Genomic DNA, 23602 nt, shown 5'->3' with positions numbered 1-23602 from the left:
AATGGTGGCAAAAGTAATAGTTTAAACTTACATCAATTATAGATATTATATTTAAGTTTTGAAGTGAAATTTTACAACAAATAAAGGGAGATAACTCCTTTGCATACTCCATTCACACATAATATAAATACAGCTATTATTTTATTACAAGAACATGTTATATTAGACCACATGTTACTCAGATATTGACAGACAATGACCAACAGTCCATGTGTATATATATACACTTGTCATTGCTCTCAATACTGTTAACTTTCTTGAAAATAATTGAAAATATACATGTATATACTTTTAATAGAATATGTATATGCTGTATATAGAATAAAACAAAGTAACAGTATTAAAACAACCATGCTCAACAAAATACTCCAAGTATATCTTTGTCAGAGGATAATTAGAGAAGAATATATACAAAGTTATTTAAATGTTATATAGTGAACATTGCATAATTTTTTTCCATATGTTTATAACAAAGAAAACAGAGGTAAAACTTAAGGTTGTTTGAAGGGCTCACGGTTTGGTAAAGGAGAATTATATACAAGGCCATAGTTTTGATGTATCATATGGAGGTGCATTGTTATTAAGGCTTGAAGTTTTAAAGGTTATTAAGGCCATCCAAGGTTTGAAAATTGTTTGGTTGCGCTTTCCCAACTGAACCCATGATTCTATCAGGTAGGAATATATTTTTTTCTTACTGTAAAATCCTCAATCAAAATAACAATAAATTGAGCCTAATTCAGACACATTTCCAAGAATAAAAAGAACTTTGATATATATACTATTGTCAAAAAAACTTTTGGGTGGGTAGGTTGCGAAATTTTTTTAAGGATGGCCTAATGGCTCGGTTATGAGGTATAGAGGTACATGTATAGCTTAATTAATAAAATGCTCACAGTTTGGAGGTATACTATAGAGGTGTTGTAATTATAATCAAAATTCATTAATTAATTATTGATTAAGAAATTGCTACATTGAAGGTAAAGAGAAGTTTGAAATACCAGTGCATGAAGACGTCTCTATATGTCTGGCACTCGATGGCACAGAAGTAGACTCAACTTACTTTGAGGTGTTGGAACGCAACACAATCGTCTTACTGTTGCGAGCAGGACAGAGGTGGGAAGAAAGTCCAGGTGTGTAAATATTTTGTTATTTTGCTATATATGTTCCAAATCGGTAGGTTTTTGACTCTGAATATATTAGATATTAAAGTAAAAGTTTACATGTAGAAGTAAGTTAACTTTTATTTTTTACCCTTATCAAAAAGTCATAGGTTCAGATATTAGATAAATCCGCCATTTGAATTTGTACTGAAATTTAATCAAAACTGACTTTTACTGTATTAAACCAAAACTTCACATTTTCTTATGTGGGTATATGAAGGATTAATAGAATGTAACATGGGTCTGTCAAGTAGATAGGGGCATCTTAACCCAAGTGAAAGAATTTGGCTGGGTTGCCGAGTGCAGTGCTGACCCGCCAAACTCTTTCACGAGGGTTGAGATGCCCCTATCTACTTGACAGACCCATGTTACATTCTATTAATCCTTCATATACAACTTCCTTCAACTTCCATGTTTGATTATTTTTCTCTCATCATGTAATGTAAAAATGCAGGATTTCACAAAGATCACCAAAAATATGACTTTGCTGTAAAATGTGCAACAATAGCACTACCTGAGGCTGAACCAGGTAGTTCCATGGTTCCATGACTGTAATTACGAGTAATTCGTAGTCATGTCAACAAATATACCAATGAACCAAGGTTCATGAAAATTAAAATCAGAAGACGAAAATAAAGTTAATAATTTGATAAGGGAGCGCATCCCAACACTGGATAATTCTCACTCAACTCAACAGTTGACTTTCACTTGCCACGCCCACAGGTGCTTGTGGATAAAAAATATCTGTAAATATAACAGTTTAAAATAAGTATCTTGTATATAACTTTGTATTAGTGTCAGATATGAAGCAAATATATTTCCAATACTAATTTCCAACTGTTATATTTATATATGTTTTTATTCATGTCCACAAGCACCTGTGGCCACGCCATCTGGTTGGAAATTATGTTAAATATTAGTTATTATTAAGAAATATGATTTATCTCTGATTCCTAACCCTAAACAGATAAACAAATGGTTTCCAACCAAATGCCACTAAATATGAAAACTAAAATTAAGAATCTACACTTTCTCACTAAAAATTGCAGTCTTTTTCTAACATACTTCTCACACTATCTTCATCCTACACGCAAATAATCCTACACGCAAATATTAGGATAACTTACCAGTACCTATTCTTACTAAATCATGGTAAAAATCTACAATACATAATCCACCCTTCTGTCCAACCCCGATACTAATATAACCTGGGTACAAATCTACAAAAAAATCATATTAAAGTGTTTATTCCTGAAAAAGTACTAAAATTATCATTAAAATACAAATTTAATCTAATATAACGATAAACAACCATCCCCCACACAAAACATCACAAGGTCAGGCGGCATCGGGACACAGAATAACTGTCTTTACCCGACCAAAAGTACAAGGACAAAACACGCCTTCTCTAGTCTATATGCTAGTGTATAAGTGACCAGCGTTCAGAAGATCAAAACTGACGTGTCGGTTGTATGTGCCAGAATTCCGATTTGTTGAAAAACCGTCGGATAATGTAAATCTTGCATAAATGTGATAATGAAATACACATAATACATGACCTGTCATCTTGTAGTAATTAGGTTTGAGAGAAAGTTTGATATCCTATGTGAATGATACTTTGTACAATAATCGTGTTTTTGAATGCCAATATAAACTTCAGGTAATGTTATATTAAAGAGTTATACTTTTAACTTTTTAGGTCCAAGTAACACCAATGTGACCCCAGGAGGTGAGTATACAGTGGATATCCGTCCGCATTGAAATCACATTATCCAAGTGAAATTTGGTTTTCAACTTTTCATATATTTGATGAATTGGAGTATTTGGCATCATCATCTATGATCTGTTCTAATTTAACTATGAATTTTGAATGCCCTGAGTCCCAAAAATGTAGAAAATTGCGTCTTAAACTATAGGCTATAGTGTCATCTATTTTATCGAGTCATGTGACCATTTTCCAGGTAATCCATTAGGAAAACTAAGTACCTGATTTGTATGACTTTGACAGGTGCACAACATTTTATGATTTTTTAAAATCTCCAAAATTTGATTCAGTATAATTCATAAGAAAGTATTTTCATCTATTGATACAATTTTTAGCTTTTGGTAATTTAATTTATAATCAAAATCTCACTTTGACATTTATATACATTCCTTAGGAAACTTCAGGGATAGATATAAATATGTACAATGTAATAACATGTGAATGTAATGTTGTGTTTGCAATCTTTGAACAAAAACCCAGTCACACAACCATGATCTGAAGTTTTGAAAAGTCTAGTGTTTGGGGTCATTATAAATACCGGAGAAATTAATTCTTCTTTAAATGACGTGTAATTTTCTCAAAACCCTTAGTAGTAATGCTTTGCATATTTAGAAATATGGGACTAACTGAAAACCATTATAGATAAAGCTATATTTGATATTAAAAGTCAATGTTGTCATCAAGGATTAACAACTAAATATACATGTTCATCTTCGGTATCAAGGGTTATATTATTAGCATTTGTTAACACAGAAAGTGATTTTCTAACATTTTGTATGCTTTTTCCCACTGGTCCATAGCTTTAGTAAATTTACATAAATTAATGTAACCGGTAATGTGACTTATCAAATAGTAACTAATAGAACTTTTATTGAAGGAAATATTTTTTTCTAATGGGAGATCATTTTGATTTCAGGAGTTATTCCTTTCCTGACCAATCCTCACATAAGGTTGAAAAATTGAGAAAAAAATACCAATCAATTTAAATTATTTATGCATACCATGATCTTTTAGACCAGACACATCACCTGTAAACAAAAGTAACAAGCAATATGGATTTGAGTCTCAACTAAATTATCAAGTTATGATAAGATTGCAGAATGATTATACACTGTATCTGGTAACTTTTTATTGCAGCAACAGAGAGAGTAATGAAAATAATGGAAAAAAATCCAAAAGAAATCAGGAAATCAGAAATCTGCTAATCCAACTGGAGTTATTGTAAGTTCAAAATTGAATTTCTTTAAAATCAATGGTTAAATAGGTTTTTCTGTAATAATTAAACTTACTTTCTAAAAAAGCAAGCTTCTGCTATGATTTCCACTGCCCTGTCATCCTTTTAACGACTTCTCAATAACCTAGAGACATTATGATAATGATAATAGCATGCTAAGATTGATGTGAACAGTCGGGGCTACTTTAACACAATCAACGGTGAAAAAAGGTTTCCTTTGGTGAATGAAGTATGGAAAACAACATGGCCAACAGGCAGCCATCTTGAATGTTGGAAATTGAAGTTTGTTATCATTTTAATGCCAATTTATTTCTGTAATATCAACAGAGTTTGCATGTAGTAAGTTCTGTAAGCCTCATATTATAAATTGACAAATTAATTATACCATAAAAGGGGGGGGGGAGAAGAAAGCAGTGAAAAAAAGAGTCTTAATCATAGAACAGAAACAGATAATTCAATAAATGGCATCAAAATTACTCAGGGTGTCTTGATTATCGGCCAAACGAAAATGATTTATTACATGAAAAACTTTCATTGCAAAATTTAATTTTGTGATAATCAAATAGATATTAAGGATATGATCCTATTACAGGGCCAAAGGAAGAGTCCTACATTAACTGTAACGGTCGGCTGGCAACATTACAGTTTTACAGCGCATAAGTATGTACTTGCAAAAGCGTCAAGAAATCACCCCGACATCGGACCGAGACCAGTGCAGTTGCTGCGGAAAGCAAGTTACAAAGAACTTTTGGCCGAAATGACGAACATTTTTTTCAAAAAGGGGAAAAACTACAAGGGACACATCAAGAACATGGTTTCATCTTTAGGAAATGCAAAGGGGGAAGTTGTTATTGACACCGCAGACTTCACTCTAGAAGAGTATGCTTCAGATGGAACCAAAAAACGGCTGTATTTGCTGACAAAATCTCAAGTAAGCTTCAAAATGTTTTACCTCTCCGATCCATTACTCAGTGCATTATAACATTATACAACAGTTTCACAGATCAATATTCACAATGTCATATAACAAGTATATTGTCCACTAATTGGTGAGCTTGAATAGAGCTTTTTTTCTGTAGATTTAGCCTGAATTGCTAGGAACTGTTTGAACAAATGTACCATAGGATGTTAAGAAATGATTTGACAGGTACTCACATGAACAGTCACAGTATGTAGTTGCCAAATGTTAGTATTAAAAAAGTGTTTCTGGACACTTCATTTGTTAACATTATAGTATAAATTTAAAAGAAGGTAAAATTCCATTATTACTCCGAAGATATGGAAATATACTGACAAGCTGACTTAACACAAGTCAGTAAGCAACTGTTTCACTATTATAGAGTACCTGGTAAGTCTTGGATTTATGAATCAATTAAAAGATGTAAATTGTGTCATAAATTATTCACTATTCAGTAAATGTGTTTTAACTTACGGGGCATCGTAGTAGCCATTTTGATGTTTAAAACATATTAGCAATAGCTTATAAATGCATGGTTTTCGATCCAAATGGCTAAATGTATCTTTAGCAAAGGTCACATAATTAGATTCCAAATACCATAAAAGACTTCTTCAACTATATGTCTCAAAATAAGTCAATTTGGGGTAAAAAGGCAATATTTTATGCATTTTAGAGGGTTACAATTTCCCGTTTAATACGACAACATATGTTTTAAATTTTAATGGGATGATACTTCAAGTGAACCACATTACGCAATAGGGGCAATGCTTTTTCAAATATCATGAGGCTATTGGTGTTTCTGTATATTAAATGTTACCTTGATGTTTATATGATTTCAAGGTACCGGTAAGCTGACAGTGCTTTCATAACTAGTCTTCCGCTTGGGTCCTAAAAACCAGTCTGACTGGTTTTCATGACACGTGCAGGGTCCTAAAAACCAGTCTGACTATTTTTTTCATGACACGTGTGCTGTATATGATATACTGGTACACTGTGGTCAGATGGTCATAACTCTAACACGTGTTATTTTTCGCTAGCTTTGTCAACTTTCAGAAATGAATCGGTAAAACATGTGACTTCCAGTTTACCTTCAAACCTAATGATATTTGTTTTTGTTTGTCCTCAGTTGTGTTGTAAATGACTAAGAAAATATTCTATCCTCTTGTTTTCTACAGAAAATAAAGGCATTATTTTAGAAATTATTACCTGCTGTCTGTGACATTAATGATGAGACGTTGTTTTTACTGACACAATTTAGTAGAACTTTAATTTTGTCAAAATTAGATAGCTGGCATTGATATTTTGATATATAATATGACATATATTATTGAAAGGTTAAAAAATCAGATCGGAATTATTTTTAACACCTTGGTTCTCTATTTAGATGACCCTTAAAATGAGAAACATAGATTATCTTTGATATAAAATGAAAAATTCATAAAAGAGTGCTAATGTCTTTCCAGCTTCCTAGCCTTTTGTCCGACTCTTCAGACAGCTCAACCTTACCGGATCCAGAACTTTCATCAGACAGCGATTTTGAGGTTTGTCATGAAATATATGGAATTTTTTGTTTAAGAGATATTTTCTACATTTGCTGATTGTTCAGTACTGTAGTACACATTTATAAAGAAACCAACCAACTAATTGATTTTTCCATAGACCTTAGTGTTAAATAGTGTTTAAGTTTTTGGATGTACCATTAAATACGAACTCAAATTAGGTTATCACTATCTGCAGAACATACAAAAAAAAGACCGAGTCGTTCTGCTCAAAGTCTTACAAATTTAACTATTATGTAATAGGTAAATTCAGCAGTAAAAAATGGTGATTTTGTACCAAATTTACCTTACTATTATTATACATAAAAATTTGAACAATAAAATCTCTCCAACATTTCGAATTCATATAAAAAGGGATTATTTCTTGTCAGGAATCATTTATGTTTTGGAAATTTATATTTTACCAGCCAACCAGTAACCCGGCCAAAATTATGTCCTTGGCTTAATCTTGTATACACAGGGGTAATTTCAAAATGTTTTTTTTCAATTAATAAGAACTAATGGTATCTCAATTAGTTCAATTTATCGGATGAAGACATTAGAGTTATGCCCCCTGTCCTTCTATAACTGTGAACTCTCCAATTGGGAGGTAGATAAATCCTTTTTAATCCATTTTACGTACAGGGAAGGCGCACAATATTTGATCCCATAGATTGTTTGGAGAAAAAAAAAAAGGCATTTGGTGAAGAATTGTGGTGTCAACAGTTTATTTAGTCATACAGATATACTTTGTGTGACTGTTATACAGCATTGGATTGTATTGAAGCGGATGTCGTTCGATTTTGATATGTTGTGTGGTCAGTCGTATGCGTACTGCATGGTCACCACGTGCGGCCATCCTGCCCTCGGACACGTGGTTGTCCCGTTTCTAGTTGCTCATACAGTTTATAGATAATTTATATATATATAACACAATGCCTAGTTCCTGGCATCATTGCTAATAATTTGCCAGAATTTTTACTTCATTATCCCATATCGGAATTTATTTCGGTATTTTATTTAATTGTAGAAGTGAGTAATTTTGCACTATTAGTGCATAGTAAACGGTGTTCCCTTTAGCGGGGTTATAAATTAGTGATTTGGAGTATTCACTTTTATAGTCGTATCATGATATTTTTTCTTCGAACTGAAAGTCTTCATTTAATAATTCGTTTAATTGTGTTTTAATATTGTTCGTTGATGGGAGTTGCTCCCCTTTGTTCATGTATAAGTGTTGTGAACTTAAGTTAGCCTAGATCTATTGTCATCCTCGGTGACCCGGGCGTTTATATGCTAACGCTGATAGGTAAATTTTTCAATACCGAGTTACCAAGGATGTAATGGCATGTTTGTTTGTCGGATTTTGTCGATTTGTTCTATATGTCCTTATTTGAGTTTCAGTCATGCGTGGTAAGGGAAAGCGACCCTCGAGGCTTTCAACCAGCCCCTATGCTAGGAACAGAAGTGGTTCCAGGGCGTCCAGTGCAGCCAGTCAGAGTGAGAGTGGCCCCAGTACTGCAAGGGTGACGGCTCCAGCAGTAGCCAGTGGGGGTAACGGAGAACAGGGTCCTTTATCAGCGGATCAGCTGGAGGTGGTTGTCGAGCAGGTGTCAGCCAGGGTTGCCCCACAGCTCGTTGAAGCGGTTCATCAGGCAATTGAGCCTGTGCACGTTACGCCCCCAACCTGAAGGTAATAGAACAATTTCGAATTCTTTACAATCTCCTGCATTAGATGTGAACCATTTTAACCCAATGCTACATCAAGTGCAAAGTGTTTGTGATGATTTGGGCGTTTCAGTTTCTTGCACTCTAAGACAAAAGATAATCAATAAGGAATTTGTTGACCTTGGGCAGCTTTTGTCAAAACCTGCCCCAATCGTTGAAGACAAACATTTTTCTGTTGTTAATGGGCAGTTAGTAATGAAAGAAAAACAAAAGAGTGTGAAAATCAATGACATAGATATGTGGACGGATGCTTTTACTATATTCATTTCTGTCTATTCATCTGCCCATCCTGAGGATACTTCTGGGTTGTTGAAGTATATGCATACAGTTAGGTTAGGGGCCAGGAGAACTGGGGGTCTGTCATGGAAATCGTATGATGAACAGTTTCGCCTTAAAAAGGCTCGTCACGATTCGTTGCCATGGAATCAGGTGGACCAGGAGTTGTAGCTCCTTTATATGTATGGTAATTCGGGAGTAGTTGTAGGTAATAAGTTTGGTCAAAAACAAACAGATGTCGTGAAATCTAATGCAATTATCAAAAAGTGCTACGATTTTAATAATGGTTCATGCAACAGGAACCCATGTTTTTTCCGTCACCTGTGTTTATTTTGTGGGGGGTGGTCACAAGAGGTTAAATTGTGTCAAAGCGCAGCAGTCTGACTCGAGTGTTAATTCTACTTTTAGGTCAGGTGGTGTTCAACAACTTGGCAGTAACTCAGGCCTCAAATACCAGACACGCGGAAGCTTCCAATCTAAGAGTTCTCGGCCAAACGCCAATTAATAATGTTCTTTTAGAAAAATATCTTGAGTCACATCCTAATAGGGAGTTAGTTAACACGGTTGTCTCAGGGTTTCGTTCAGGTTTTTCTTTACATTACAAGGGGCCACGTGGCCATATGTCTTGCAAGAATCTTAAATCTGTTTTTGGTAACGAGGAGGCGGCTTTGCAAAAAATTAGGAAAGAAATTTCGGCTGGCAGGGTAGCAGGTCCTTTTGATTATCTCCCTTTACCATCTTTAAGGGTCTCCCCTATAGGTTTAGTTCCAAAGAAAGATGGGACTTGGCGACTTATTCACCATTTATCCTATCCTTTAGGAAAGGGCATTAACTTTTTTATCGATGAGAGCTTGTGCACAGTTCATTATACCAGTTTTGATAATATTATTGATATTGTTAATAAGCTAGGTCCTAAGACTTTGATGGGCAAGATGGACATTAAGTCAGCTTTCAGACTTTTACCTATTGACCCTTCGGATTTTGAGTTATTGGGGTTTAAATTAGGTGAGCAGTATTTTGTTGACAAATGTTTACCAATGGGTTGTGCTATATCTTGCTCTTTGTTTGAGAAGTTCTCCTCCATCATAGAATGGTTAGTCAGGGATAGAACTCAGGGTGTGCATGAAGCTGGGCTGGATCATTACTTAGATGATTTTTTCTTTGCTGGTAGGGAAAATACTTCAGTTTGTGCCAATCTTATGTACAACTTTGAACAATTGTGTAAAGAGTTAGGCGTGCCTATTGCAGAAGATAAGACTGTACTTCCAACACCAGTTTTAGTTTTCCTAGGTTTGGAAATAGATTCCATTCTAATGCAAATTCGCATTCCGCAAGAGAAGTTGAGTTCATTGAGAGAATTATTACTTGAGGTATATTCGAAGAGCAAAGTTACGCTTCGCAAACTTCAGTCATTAACAGGGGTTTTGAATTTTTGTGTTAGGGCAATCCCGTCGGCTCGTGCTTTTATTCTGCGTTTTTATGACGCAATGTCGGGTATTCGCAAGTGTCATCACTTTGTTAGGGTCTCCAGTGGTATGAAACAAGATATCCAAATGTGGTTACATTTTTTAGATCAGTTCAATGGTTATTGTAGTTTTCCAGAGAGGTTCTGGATCAACAACTGTGAGTTACAGCTTTTCACTGACAGTGCTGGTGGCGATTGTTCCAAAGGTGGGGGTGCCTTCTTTCAAGGGATGTGGGCATTTTTCTCCTGGCCCAGTGAATGGGCTAATTGTGAGGTTATTCGTGATATTACATTCCTGGAGCTTATTCCAATTGTCATGGCTTTGTTTATTTGGGGTTCTGATTTGAGGAATAAAAAAATTTTGCTGCATACAGATAACGAGGCCTTGGTTGCTATTCTAAGTAAGAAGACGTCTAGATCTAGTAGGGTTATGGAGTTAATTAGGCCATTCGTGCTACGCTGTATGCTTCTCAACATTCAGTGTAAAGCGGTCCATATTGATGGTCTTGATAATGGTATTGCCGATGCTATCTCTCGACAGCAGTGGGTGCGTTTCCGTATGTTGGCCCCTCAAGCAGCGTTGGAACCATCAGTGATCCCAGAGGCTTTTGTTCAGTTAGTGTCCAGGCTGAAGTTAGCAGACTTTTGAATGCATCGGTTTCAGTGGCCACGAAGAGGGTCTATGATACAGGACTGGACCGTTTTGAAGACTTTCGAAGGTCTTGTAATGCTGGTAGTGACTGGCCGCCCACCCTGCGTAGTGTTGTAGAATTTGTAGCTTATTTGTCTACCCAAGAAATGGCGCCTTCAACAGTAAAATCCTATTTGTCTGGCATTAGTTTTAAGTGTAAGCTTAATGGTTTTGCTGATGTTACCCAGTTTTTTATCGTTAAGAAAATGATAAGTGGTTTGTCAAGACTAAATGATAGAGTTGATAGCCGTCTTCCTATCTCACCAGAGTTGTTAGTTAAGATAATACAGACATTACCGTTGGTTTGTAGTTCATCTTATGAGTCAGCATTATTTGCAGCTCTTTTTTCAGTGGCATACTACGGCTTTCTACGTGTTGGTGAGTTGGTGGTGGCCAATAAGTCTGATTTTGGTCATGCTTTGTTGGCTCATAATGTCTCAGTTTGTGATAGTCAGGATATGGTGCAAATAAAGCTCCCTCATTCTAAAACCGATCAAATGGGAAAGGGTGTTGTTATCTCTTTGACTAGTAATGAGTCGCTTACATGCCCAGTGTATTTAGTGAAACAATATCTGTCTTTACGTAAGCAGCTCCCTGGTGTGTTTTTCTGCCATGTAAATAGTTCCCCTGTTACTAGATTTCAATTTTCTTCTGTTTTACGAAAGTCTTTGAATGCTGTGGGGGTAAGGTCAGAACGTTACAAGTCTCATTCGTTTAGAGTAGGTGCGGCAACTTTTGCCGCCATGCAAGGTTTCTCTGAGGAGAAAATTAAAGAATTGGGTCGCTGGGAATCTAGGGCCTTTAAGAATTATATTCGAATTCCTACTAACGAGCTTCTTTAAGTATGGTTTTTGCACGCATGGCTTACCTTAAGCTTAAGTTGCAGATGCCAGTTCTACCATATGGATAGTTGGGTCTTCCATCATCAGGCGAGCATTTTGTCAGGCCAGGGCATCCAGAGAAACCTCCAACTTGGATATGGGACGTTTCAATTTTAGTATTGTATGGCATGCAAAAGGGGGATTACGTTGGAGAGATTTAATGGCTCATTTGAAACTTCTGTTACCAATTGTTGAGCCACCAGCCCTATTAGTGATACATTGTGGGGGGAATGATGTAGCACAAGTTAATTCATGTGAGTTAAGGCATAGGATGATCAAGGCTATTGACGAAATACAGGATATGTTCCCTAACACTAGACTGGTGTGGTCAGCCATTTTACCTCGCGTTAATTGGCGGGGTGAGCAAAGTCATTCTACCGTTAAACAGATTCCGGTGAGAATCAATAGCCAGATTGGATCTTACATTGTTAGGCGAGGTGGTTGTTATATTAGATATCCAGAAATAACTGATAAGAACCAAGCTATGTTTTCGGATGGTGTTCATTTGAGTCAGCTAGGCAGTAATCTGTTTTTGTATCGTTTGCAGCAAGCATTGCAGGCATTTTTAACTAGCGCAGAAAGAGTTTCTCCCCCTTTTGGCGAATTAGGCCCTTGGGCTTGGTTGCTTTAGTTTTAAGCAAATACAATGGTTAATTGTTTGGTTAAGTTAAGTTTGTGCTTGCAGTCAGGACAAAAAAAAAATTAAAAAAAATGAATATTTGTTAACAAAATTTATTGATTGATTTTGTTTTTGCTATGCTGCATTTTTGTGTATTTTGGAGGAAGAGTTTGATATTGCTGGTTTTATTTGTGGTCGCCCTAATACGCCCAAATTTTGGTTGGGTCGGTGTCCTCTTTTATGCGATTTGCATAACTTTTGTGCGTACATTTGTTTGGTTACGCTTCCAGCAGAGCAATTGGCTCATTTTGACATCTGCTCTTCCTCATATTTGTTATTTTGGCACTTATTTGTATGGTGCATCTTGTTATTTTAACATTTCTTATTGAGCCAATTTTTGATATGGCTTTGCCCTTGCAGCAAATTTATTTATATTTTGACCATTTTTACTTGGAATTGTCCTGACTGTAACGCATTTCTGTTGGCGGTGACAACCTCTAATGTTGTCATTTGGCGGTGTTTCACTTGGAGCAACAGAAAATGCCGATATATAATTTCTAAGTCTATCATATACAACAGCTTCTATTTGATGGAATTTTCTGTTCCCAGTTTCCATTTTAATATTAGCTGTTTTTAATTCTCATGTTGAAGCCTTGGCCAACTTCTGCCATTTTTTAGTAGGTTAAAAGTATTCAGATATAGTTTAATATACCATTTAAGGCTAAGTATTCAAATGTAGGTTTTGTTATTGATTGAATATTGATTGAATATTTTCAATTAAAATTTAGTCGTGGTAAATATCAATTTTGTGTTTGTCTTCTATTTGATAATAAGAACTAATGGTATCTCAATTAGTTCAATTTATCGGATGAAGACATTAGAGTTATGCCCCCTGTCCTTCTATAACTGTGAACTCTCCAATTGGGAGGTAGATAAATCCTTTTTAATCCATTTTACGTACAGGGAAGGCGCACAATATTTGATCCCATAGATTGTTTGGAGAAAAACCCACCCTTCCCACCCGTTTATCTAGTGCTAGAGTGCTGATTGTTATCTTGCATTTCTGCTGTCGGTTTTTTAATTTGTATTTTTCAGCTCATCACTTCCTGTGTTAAGATTCGTCGTCGAGGCTTCAGCATGACCCAAAGTGCAGTGATAATTATTCCAGGACATCAGCGATTGGTTTGTGACAGATTGCGGTAGCAATGATTATCTGAACTTTGTCGTGGAATTAATTGTTCCGTGTAAGGCGGTGTTTCACTTGGAGCAACAGAAAATGCCGATATATAATTTCTAAGTCTATCATATACATCAGCTTCTATTTAATGGAATTTTCTGTTCCCAGTTTCCATTTTAATATTAGCTGTTTTTAATTCTCATGTTGAAGCCTTGGCCAACTTCTGCCATTTTTTAGTAGGTTAAAAGTATTCAGATATAGTTTAATATACCATTTAAGGCTAAGTATTCAAATGTAGGTTTTGTTATTGATTGAAAATTGATTGAATATTTTCAATTAAAATTTAGTCGTGGTAAATATCAATTTTGTGTTTGTCTTCTATTTGATAATTGGTTGTTTCCTAATATTGAACGCCCAGTCCAATCTATCATAATTGAACTAATAAATTAAATACTAACTATGTGGACAAAATATATTCTCAAGTTTTCAAGGCGGTCTGCCCCTTTGTCAAGACACAAATAGAACAAATAAAATTTAAGCAACATCTAGGGGCATGCAGTTATAAAATTAAATCTACATGAACAATGATAAGTATCTACAGTCAAATTTGTAGATTAGTGTACAAATAGTCCCTTCGGTAAGTTGTGTCTTGACTAATGGGCAGACCGCCTTGAAAATTTGGCAATATTTTTGTCCACACTGTTAAAATTACTTCTTTGCTCTATCTTTAGTACATGTACTTATTTATAACGTATTATCACATGATCTGCTTGATATCCAATGAAATCGCCCATGTAATATTTTTGCATATTTCACTAGTATTATACACCATTGTGACGTCATAAGTAATTTTGACGTCACAATCTAAGTATGACGTCAAACGATTGTCTCTGTAGACGGAAATTTCATTTTCGAGTCAGATTTTATCCGTCTTATAAAGACAAGAAAATGAGTTTTGTATATATAAAAAATTTCCCAAAATATTGATTATGTGATAAATAGAATCTTACACTCGTGACAATTTCATATGGAATTTATTAAACACGTTCAATAATATGAAATGCCACTCACCTAAAGGCTCGTGGCATATCAAATTATTGAACTTGTTTAATAAATTCCATATGAAATTGACACTCATGTAAAATCCTCCATATAATTAACTACACCAATTTTGGGTAAATGCCATTTATAACTGGTTGAACATGTATTTAACAGGATGAACATAGTAGGCAGTTACCAAGCATACCCAAGAAACAAAGAGTAAGTCATAATTACCAGTATACAGTAAAACATGTTTAGTACGAACATGCTTATAGCGAAATTATATGTATTGCGAACTGCTTTAGATTCCCCAACTATTCCCTTCTTGTATTCATAGTACAAATTTTATATAGCGAATAATTGTCTATAATGAACCGAATACGTGGTACCCTCGGCTAAAATATAGTGTAATTTTAACCCTCTAGTACGAACCTGTTTTGAGACGCCATGAGCTATAGTGATCACATTCCCAAAACGACCAGAAAGTTATCACTTAATTATTTCTTTAAATGAAGATAGTTTAAACTAACACAATGTTTATATATTTCAATGTAAATATGACATAAAACTGATAACAAATTTGATTTGTATTGTTCTTCTTGTTTACGTCTCTATATTCATACAACAAAGTTTGTAGAAACTACCAACTTAAATATGTTATAGGTGTAATACAAACTAAGTTTATAAGGGACACAATTAGAGTGTCCCCAGAGATTCGTTATAACCGTGTTTTACTGTATGTGTCTCAGGAATTTATTTTGTTTGATTTGTAACCTTTCCCTTGAACAATTCGCTTTGCCTGATGAGTATGGTGAGCTTATTTGTAATTTGATCACTTCTATATATACATTTACTAGAGACAAATTAAGTCATCAGTTGCTAATTGTTATTGACCCTTTCTTTAGGCGTTGCCTTGTAAAGCGCTGTTTTGTGTTAAATTGTCTCTCACATACTCATTCTTGCTAACAATTTTTAACACTGGTTTGACAGAGGTTATTGCTTTGTCTTCTATATAATTATATATACACTGTACATATTGTTTGCTTTTGCCTTGGCTTTAGGTGCCATAAAAAATGAATAATTTAAAATTACAATTTAATTATTGTGCATATTGATCATTGAAATGCCATCAAAGGTATGTTTATATATTGATTGCTATAGATGCCTAGATATTTTAGAAAACGGACAGTTGGTATTTTTATATTCTGGTTTAAGTTTGTCCGGCTTAGAAGCAGCAGCCATGCCATCCCAGGACCTAGTGTGGCAAGTACAGGATCACCTGTAGGTCTTACTAGAACTGCAAGCACAAATTCTGCAAATTCTCAAGTTACTGTGGCACAGCTTAGAAGCAGCAGCCATGCCATCCCAGGACCTAGTGTGGCAAGTACAGGATCACCTGTAGGTCTTACCAGAACTGCAAGCACAAATTCTGCAAATTCTCAAGTTACTGTTGCACAAGCGTCGCTTTTGCAACCACAAGCATTTGCCAACAGTTTGCAACAGCTTTCTCCAAATTTGGTTTGTATATATTCTGTCAATGTTATAACTATTGAAGTGTCAATTAATGGTATTTGTTTATGCCTTCCAATTACATGCATGCGCAGTGGTCCAGAAATGATAATTGAAAATAAGTAAGCTTTATAATTATGACATAATGTTGTATATCCCTTATTTACAGGAAAATTAAGATTTTAAGTCACCTGAGACAAAGTCCCAGTGACCTATTCTAATCGCCGTTTGTCCGTCGTTGTGCATCGTCCGTACGTAAACAATTTTACAATACATTTTCGACTTTTACTCCATACGTAAACACTGAACGAAATTCATTGAAGTTTTGCAGATACCATTCATGGCCAAAGGTTAACCAAAATTGTAAATTTTATGACCCCAGGGGCTTGGAGGGCCAAAAGAGGTCAAACTGGCTAAAACTTTAAAAGAATCTTTTTCTGAAGTTCCATCTTCATATTTTTAAAGGTCTTTAGGTGCTTTACAAAAATTGTAAATTATATGGCCCTGGGGTCTCCTTTTACCCCCTGGGGTCAAGTTTACTATTATAGTTTATATAGGAAAAGTATCTTTTTTGAGCATTATTTGGTCATTTGTTGTAGGAAATGAGTCAAATGTGCCTAAAATTTTCAGTTTGAGATGACAGTTTAACTCTTTTAATAACAACAGAGATACTCTTCGCATTATGATAATTAGTGCTTATTGAATCGATCATCATACAGCTACATGTGCAGTACATGTATTATATATCTCAGCTCAGGTGACCGTTAAAGCGACTAAAATGTAAACATCACTATATGGTGCTTGTCAGTATATAAAGTCTTAGTTTTATAATATATTTTATACTAAATAACGTATTATGTATAGTTTCACAAGAAAAAAGTACATTTTAGTCGCCTAAGGCCAATGGGCCACTTGTTTCTATTTGTTTATTTATTATTTTTTTTTATTATTATTATTGCTGTCAATACTTGACATTAAAAACTTTTAAAAAAAACTTGAGTACTTGCATTGGAAAAGTGATGCAAAATCTATTTATCTATATAAATTAAATACAAGACAAGTTATTACAATGCATGTGTGATAGTATGAAGCATTTTATCTCGTTTTGCCTTGCAATATTCTTTTTTTTGTTCTCAATCTATATCACAAATGGATTATAATAAGACTGAATTATGAAGAGATATACTTATAATAGTACTGCTGTTATCCCAGAAGACTTTTGTCAGGCAAAAACAAGAATCTGTGGTATCATAAGAAAATGTCCAAGTATAAACCTGTTAAAGCCTAAACTGTTTGATTAGGAGTTTAGTGTAATATTTTAGCTAATAATTTTGGATAAAGCGTAAATGAGTTTTTAGAGGTGTTTGCATTTAGTATTTATATCAATAGTGATTATGAGAGCATGATACATTTTCATATGGAGCACTCTGCTTTGCATTTTGCTTTTCAAATCTAAAAATTTATTATAAAATTAATTGGCATTACTTTCTGTATTTCATCAAAATTATTTGTATACCTTAATTGTTGTACAGGTACATTCGTGGAGTCAACCGGGATCACACCTAATGACGCCCACCACTTCAACAGTAAGTTAAAGAATATGGATGTTGAGATTTATAGTAGATTAAATCAAGATACATGTATTCAAAATCTCCTACTTGTATATATGTATGCAGCATGAGATTTTATGTAAATTTACACGGCTTTTATGAGGTGTACACATTTGGCAATTTCTATATTTCTCCAATCTGTGATATTATAATTTGATTCTGTGATATGTTTACTGTTCTGTGATATATTTTTTCCATTTATTAATTTCTGTATATTTATTAAATATGCTGTAAATTCTAGTACTGCCTGATCTGTCATCGTCCACTGTGCGCCGTTCGTAAACTTTTCACATTTTAAACTTCTCCAGTTCCACCAGTGGAGTTGACTAATATTTAAAGAATTAATGTATTTCAAACTTCTCCAGTTTCACTGGTTTCATTGAGCTGACAATTAGTGATGATGTTAGGGAAAGGAAGGCAATAAAGTGTTGTTATTTTTTGCTCCATCAAAACCTTGACATATAGTAACCATGGCGGTCATATTGTAACATGATTGTACAATCATGGTATTGAACAATACCTATCTAAAACTCCATTCTTTTCAAGTTCCACAATTGGGATTGAGCTGAACCTTGCCTGAATTTATCCCTAGATGGTCCTGACTAAGTTGTTATTTTTTGGTTGGTCTGAAATCCAAGATGGCCACCATGGCAGCCATCTTGAAAAGCACATTTTAAACTTCTTCTCAACCAGTGGGCCTGAGTTTAAACTTGCCTGAATTGATCCTGTGATGGTTCCGAGCAAGTGCTGTTTTTTTTCCAGGTTGGTCTGAAATCCAAGATGGCCACCATGGCAGCCATCTTAAAAACACATCTTATACTTCTCATTTTCTACCATTGCAATTCAGTAGAAACTTGTCTAAAATGATCCTGACATGGTCTTGACCAAGTGTATTATTTTTCTGACCATATGTTAGAATTTTACCATATTTAGTTGGTGGGGAATCAAAATTGTACAAATGATGGGGCTGACCCCCGGGGCCTGAGGGGTGGGGCCAAAAGGAGTCAAATTGGCTATATTCATATAAACGACTTTTCCTCTGAAACTTACTGATGGATATGGCTCATATTTGCCATGGAGCATCTCTTTAGGTTTGGGAATGAAAATTATTCAAAAGATAAGCCTAAATTTATTTTTGTAGAATTTGTCATATTTACTTCATTTAAAAACTTGGTGAGTGATACAGGCCCTCTTCTTTGTCAGGTACAATGTTTGACACAGGAAGCATTGTCAACCCTTCTCAATACAGAACAGTCAACCCCATTGTTTGGAAGGCAGTATGCTACAACCTTGCACATCAGTATCACACACCAACACGACCTCAGAAATTGTACACTCTGTAAGTAAATTTCTCTTGGAGTAATATTTTGTGAATGAAATAAATCTCATTACCCCGGGGAGGGGGTCAAGATTAATTTAGTTTGTATAGGAAAATATATTTTGGGGCATTATTTGGTCATTTGTTGTAGGAAATAAGTAAAATGCAGCTAGAATTTACAACTGTTGTAGTAACAGCAGGGATAAATAGAGTCACATCATGATAATTAATGTTTATTGAACCATTATACAGCTACATGTGCAGTAAATGTAATTTATCAGAATTCAGGTGACCATTAAGGCCTCTTGTTCATTTAGCTCCACATTGAGATGAATTTCTTTTTAACTTCATCAGCTAGCACAATTAAACTTGGAAATATATATATTTATGTATAAACATCCAAACAAGCATTTCTGAATCAGAATTTTACCTGAAATTCTCAGTTATAAGTAATTAAACTTTTTCGTTTATCTCCACATTAAGAGGCGAAAGCAGAAACACGCGAGGCAAATATAATTACGTGTAATTGTTGTTTTTAATGTTGATTTTTTTAAAAGCAAAACATATCTATCAGAGAGAAAAATAACAGAAAATCAACATATGGAATAAAACATCGCAATTCATGTACAGTATATGAAATGGCATAATATGTTTTAGATTTTAAGATTAGAGGTTATGTCACGGTTTCAGTCAATTTTCCTTTTTTTGTCTCTTAGAGCGTTCAAGAACCAGGATTATCATCTACACAAACAGTTACACCAACAGTAAGTATTGCGCTTATTTGTCACTTTCAGCAGCCTAGTTCATTTCCATTTTGATCAAACTTAAGACACAGCAAAGACTTTCGTTATATCTTCTTTCTTGAACAAGCATGAGTTTTGGGTTTGTATCGATCATGCAAGTCAAAGTTGTCGTAATTATTTTCATAAACTCGTCATACATTATATGTTAACTTCTTTTCATTTGTTACAGGTTGTCTTTCGAACTGGAAATGAGATATGCTCCATTTGTTGTGAGAGGTCATGCTCAGCACTGATTGTGCCTTGTGGGCATAAGATGTGTACTGTGTGCGCATATCAGATTAAAGACCTAGGACAAAGATGCCCTCACTGCAGAGGGGTAATTTGCAGCATAGAATCCATCTAACTGAAAGTAAATTTTCTTAATGGAATCATGAATTCAGTTGAACTTATATTTTCATCATTTTAATTTCACCAGTTATCAGTATGAAGTAAGCAGAAATGCTTAATGTTTCCAAAAAGAAAGGGGGGAAATTAGAGAAACATGAATTAAGTATTTTAGTGTTCTATGGCATAATACATTTAGGTTCAAAATTATAAATATTTTATCATGAGACTTTTGTTTTGTGGATTCACCACCTCTAACCACACAATTTCTGGCCGTGATAATATACTGATGGTTCTTTCTTAAATTTCTTTGAAATGCCAAAGGCTGACAAATTTAATTGAACAGTATTCATATTGCAATCAAGGACATGGTATTAATTAATAGATTTAAGTAACAGTTTCCCTGTTTAAAGGAAAAGCAGAGAAAATCCCACTTTCCTTTTACATATATGTACCAACATTCAATAATGGACACCAAGATCCCTATGGTTCAGTGATGTGGGATATATCTATATGCTCCCTTATAATTATGTTTTTGTTTCAAATACTAATTTATTAAATTATAAGCCTAATTGTTTAAGCAAAGTATATAAGCAAAGTATATTTGAACTAATTAGTTTAAAGCTTGCATGGCAAGACAGAGCAAGTGGTATGGAATTGCTGTCTATCAATTTCATCCATCCATCATCAGCATTAAACTTCTAGAAAAATACAAGTAAGTGAGGAGTGTTATTTGGCTATAGATACATGGAAATTTGGACGAGTACATATACATTTTACTGTATCTAAGATCTTGACCTATTTTCAAGGTCACAAAGATTAAACAAAAAAAATCAATAAATTACCTTCCTTAGTTACAAGTGGCTGACAGGGCTTTTAAAGAGTGGTATAAAGTTTACTAGTTTAAATAGCCCTTATGTATTTTTAAGTTTTAAAAGACTATGAACACTCGTCTTTGGCAATCATGAAAAAAAATAAGTAGGTTCCTACTATAGAAGGATTTATTCTTGTTTAACCAGGCATGTCTGCCTTTTCTTCCATGTTTCATTAATCATTTTTATTGCATGCATTTCTTTTATTCTGCCAATTTATTAGATAGTATTTGATCCTATCAATTTACATTACAAATGAAAGTTCAGAGTAATGTAGTTTTTCTTTCCTATTCATATTATTTTATTAGCTCACCAGGTCCAAAGGACCAAGGTGAACTTATGGGATACTAAAACGTCCTGCGTCCGTCGCCTGTCCGGCGTCCGTCCGTCAACAATTCACATATTCAACTTTTTCTCAAGATCCACTGGCTGGAATTTGACCAAATTTGACTGGGCTTATTAGGGGTTTGTATAAAAGAGTTGGCTATTTTCATATAAACTACCTTTTCTCTGAGATTAAGAAATGAAAGAGGCTCACATTTTGACATAGATTGTCTCTATGGGATTGTTATTAAAATAATCAAAAGATAGGCTTTCATATTTTTTATATTTGTCATATTTACTTTTTTAAAAACCAGGTGAGCGATACAGGCATTTTTGGCCTCTTGTTAAAATATAAAATTATCATTGTCATCAAAAATCATTTGTTCGAATATAAACAAATTCTTTTTAATCACTTTGGTGTGAAATTTATCGAAGGTTATTTGTAACCAGGGTGAACTTCACTGGATGCTGTATTATATAATCTGAGACCCTAATTGTATTTTATTTATTTTGCGGTTATGGAGTAAAAGTTAATATCTCCAGCTATTTTTTTTTTTTTAAGCTCTATCTTTTGGCAGTAAAGCAATGGATATAATAACAATTATATCTTGTTTATAATACCCTTTTAGTTATTGGATTCAGAATGATTTATGATGTGAATCATTAAGTATTAGTGGTTACTTTTCGTTTTTAATGTTTTTTCCATATTAAATTGTCAGCCAATATAGATTCAATATTTAAAATGTATAGTAATCTGCATGCTAAAGGTTCACCAAAATAATACAAACGTGTTAGAATATTCAGTATGAGATGACAGTTTTTATATTTTGCACATACCACCCATAACTGAGCCCCAGGAGCTGATTGGCTTAGTGAAAAAAGTGAAATTTCAAAAGACTGATCCTATATGGTAGAAACTAATACTCTTCATAAATGTGAAAGGGTCTTCAGGGGAGGGGTTAAAATTTACTTTAAATGTAGTTAACATAAGGGAAATCACATTTTTGGTAATCAAGTTGTTTGATTTCTTTTTGGATTTATTCTATGTTAGTATAATAAGCATTGGATGACAGTTCAATGTTATGCACATGCTGCCACTAACTCATCCAAGGGGCTGATGGATTGGACCAGAAAGGATTCATTTAATAAAAATGTTTGAAAAATATTTGTTAAGACCCGCATGGGCCTCTTGTTAAAAAAAAGACTTATCATTTTTTATTTCACTCAACAAAGTATGTACACAAAATAAACCTGATAATGAATCATTAATTCGTTTGATTTCTCTTTTTATTCCCCATATTTAAATATAGATGTCTTTGTATCATTTTTGAGGAACTAGCCAGAACAGGTAACTATGGCAAGCCAACTTTTAAAATATATTCAAGGAGCAATTTTGATCATGTATTTGAATAGTTGTATGCAGGATATATTATATATCTTATATATAATATGAGATATTATCTTATATACTATTTGATATAATATCTTGTATACTCTATGAGATAGGTTATATTGAATTTTATAAGATATCTTACATAATAAAAAGAGATCTCTTACATTTATATGAAATATCTTAAATGGAAAAAGTTTACAAAACTTTGTGCATCTGTTGACATATATAAATAATAGGAAATCAACAAGATGCAACTTTTTGCTAACATTTTCAGGCGATTGTTTTATTTCTCTGGGTTACATGACGTCATAGTACATGGATATGATGATGTCAAAATAAACAATAACCGATTGTGAGGTAACGGTATGATTTACAATATAATACTTCTATAGAAATTTTATGAAACGTTATATAAGATATCTTACTTAATATATAAGATATATCATTTACTATATATGATCACTTATTTCGTATATAAGACATTTTTATTTCGTATATAAGATATTGAATCGTCATTAATATCAAAAGACATAAAATGTTAGCGAAAACTTACATCTTGTTGATTTCCTATTATCTATATATACCAACAGATGCACAAAGTTTTGTAAACTTTTTTTCATTTAAGATATCTCATTTAAATGCAAGATATCTCTTTTTATCATGTAAGATATATTATAAAATTCAATAATATACCTACAGAATCGGCATTGCTCCGTGATTAAATTTTAAGTTGGCTTGCCATAGGTACAGTAACAGAGACCTTGCAATTTTATAACGTCATTAATTTCGATGCACAAGATTCACGACACATTTTGTTTACTACACATCTCACTGGAGTGTATTGAAAAAGAGCCCGATTTGGTCACCTCACCTGGTCATATTATACTGAAAACAGACCTACCAGTCGTCCCACTCCCAT

The 23602-nt window shown here is 34.0% G+C and overlaps 1 protein-coding gene across 1 annotated transcript; it reads left to right on the top strand.

Moving 5' to 3' along the window:
• The first annotated feature begins 659 nt into the window (after nucleotides 1-659).
• On the top strand, nucleotides 660-22539 carry LOC138326877 (uncharacterized). The gene is made up of 13 exons (XM_069272889.1): nucleotides 660-672; nucleotides 978-1130; nucleotides 2860-2889; nucleotides 4063-4073; nucleotides 4752-5090; nucleotides 6581-6658; nucleotides 14705-14749; nucleotides 15746-16048; nucleotides 17572-17625; nucleotides 18853-18988; nucleotides 19220-19230; nucleotides 19684-19731; nucleotides 19940-22539. The coding sequence occupies exons 1-13, from the start codon at nucleotides 660-662 to the stop codon at nucleotides 20111-20113; spliced, it is 1395 nt and encodes a 464-aa protein (XP_069128990.1). The 3' UTR covers nucleotides 20114-22539.
• The last annotated feature ends 1063 nt before the right edge of the window (nucleotides 22540-23602 follow it).

This window comes from Argopecten irradians, chromosome 1 (genome assembly GCF_041381155.1).
Source record: "Argopecten irradians isolate NY chromosome 1, Ai_NY, whole genome shotgun sequence".
In the NCBI taxonomy this organism is placed as follows: Eukaryota; Metazoa; Mollusca; class Bivalvia; order Pectinida; family Pectinidae; genus Argopecten; species Argopecten irradians.
This window is presented reverse-complemented; position numbering and strand designations above follow the sequence as displayed.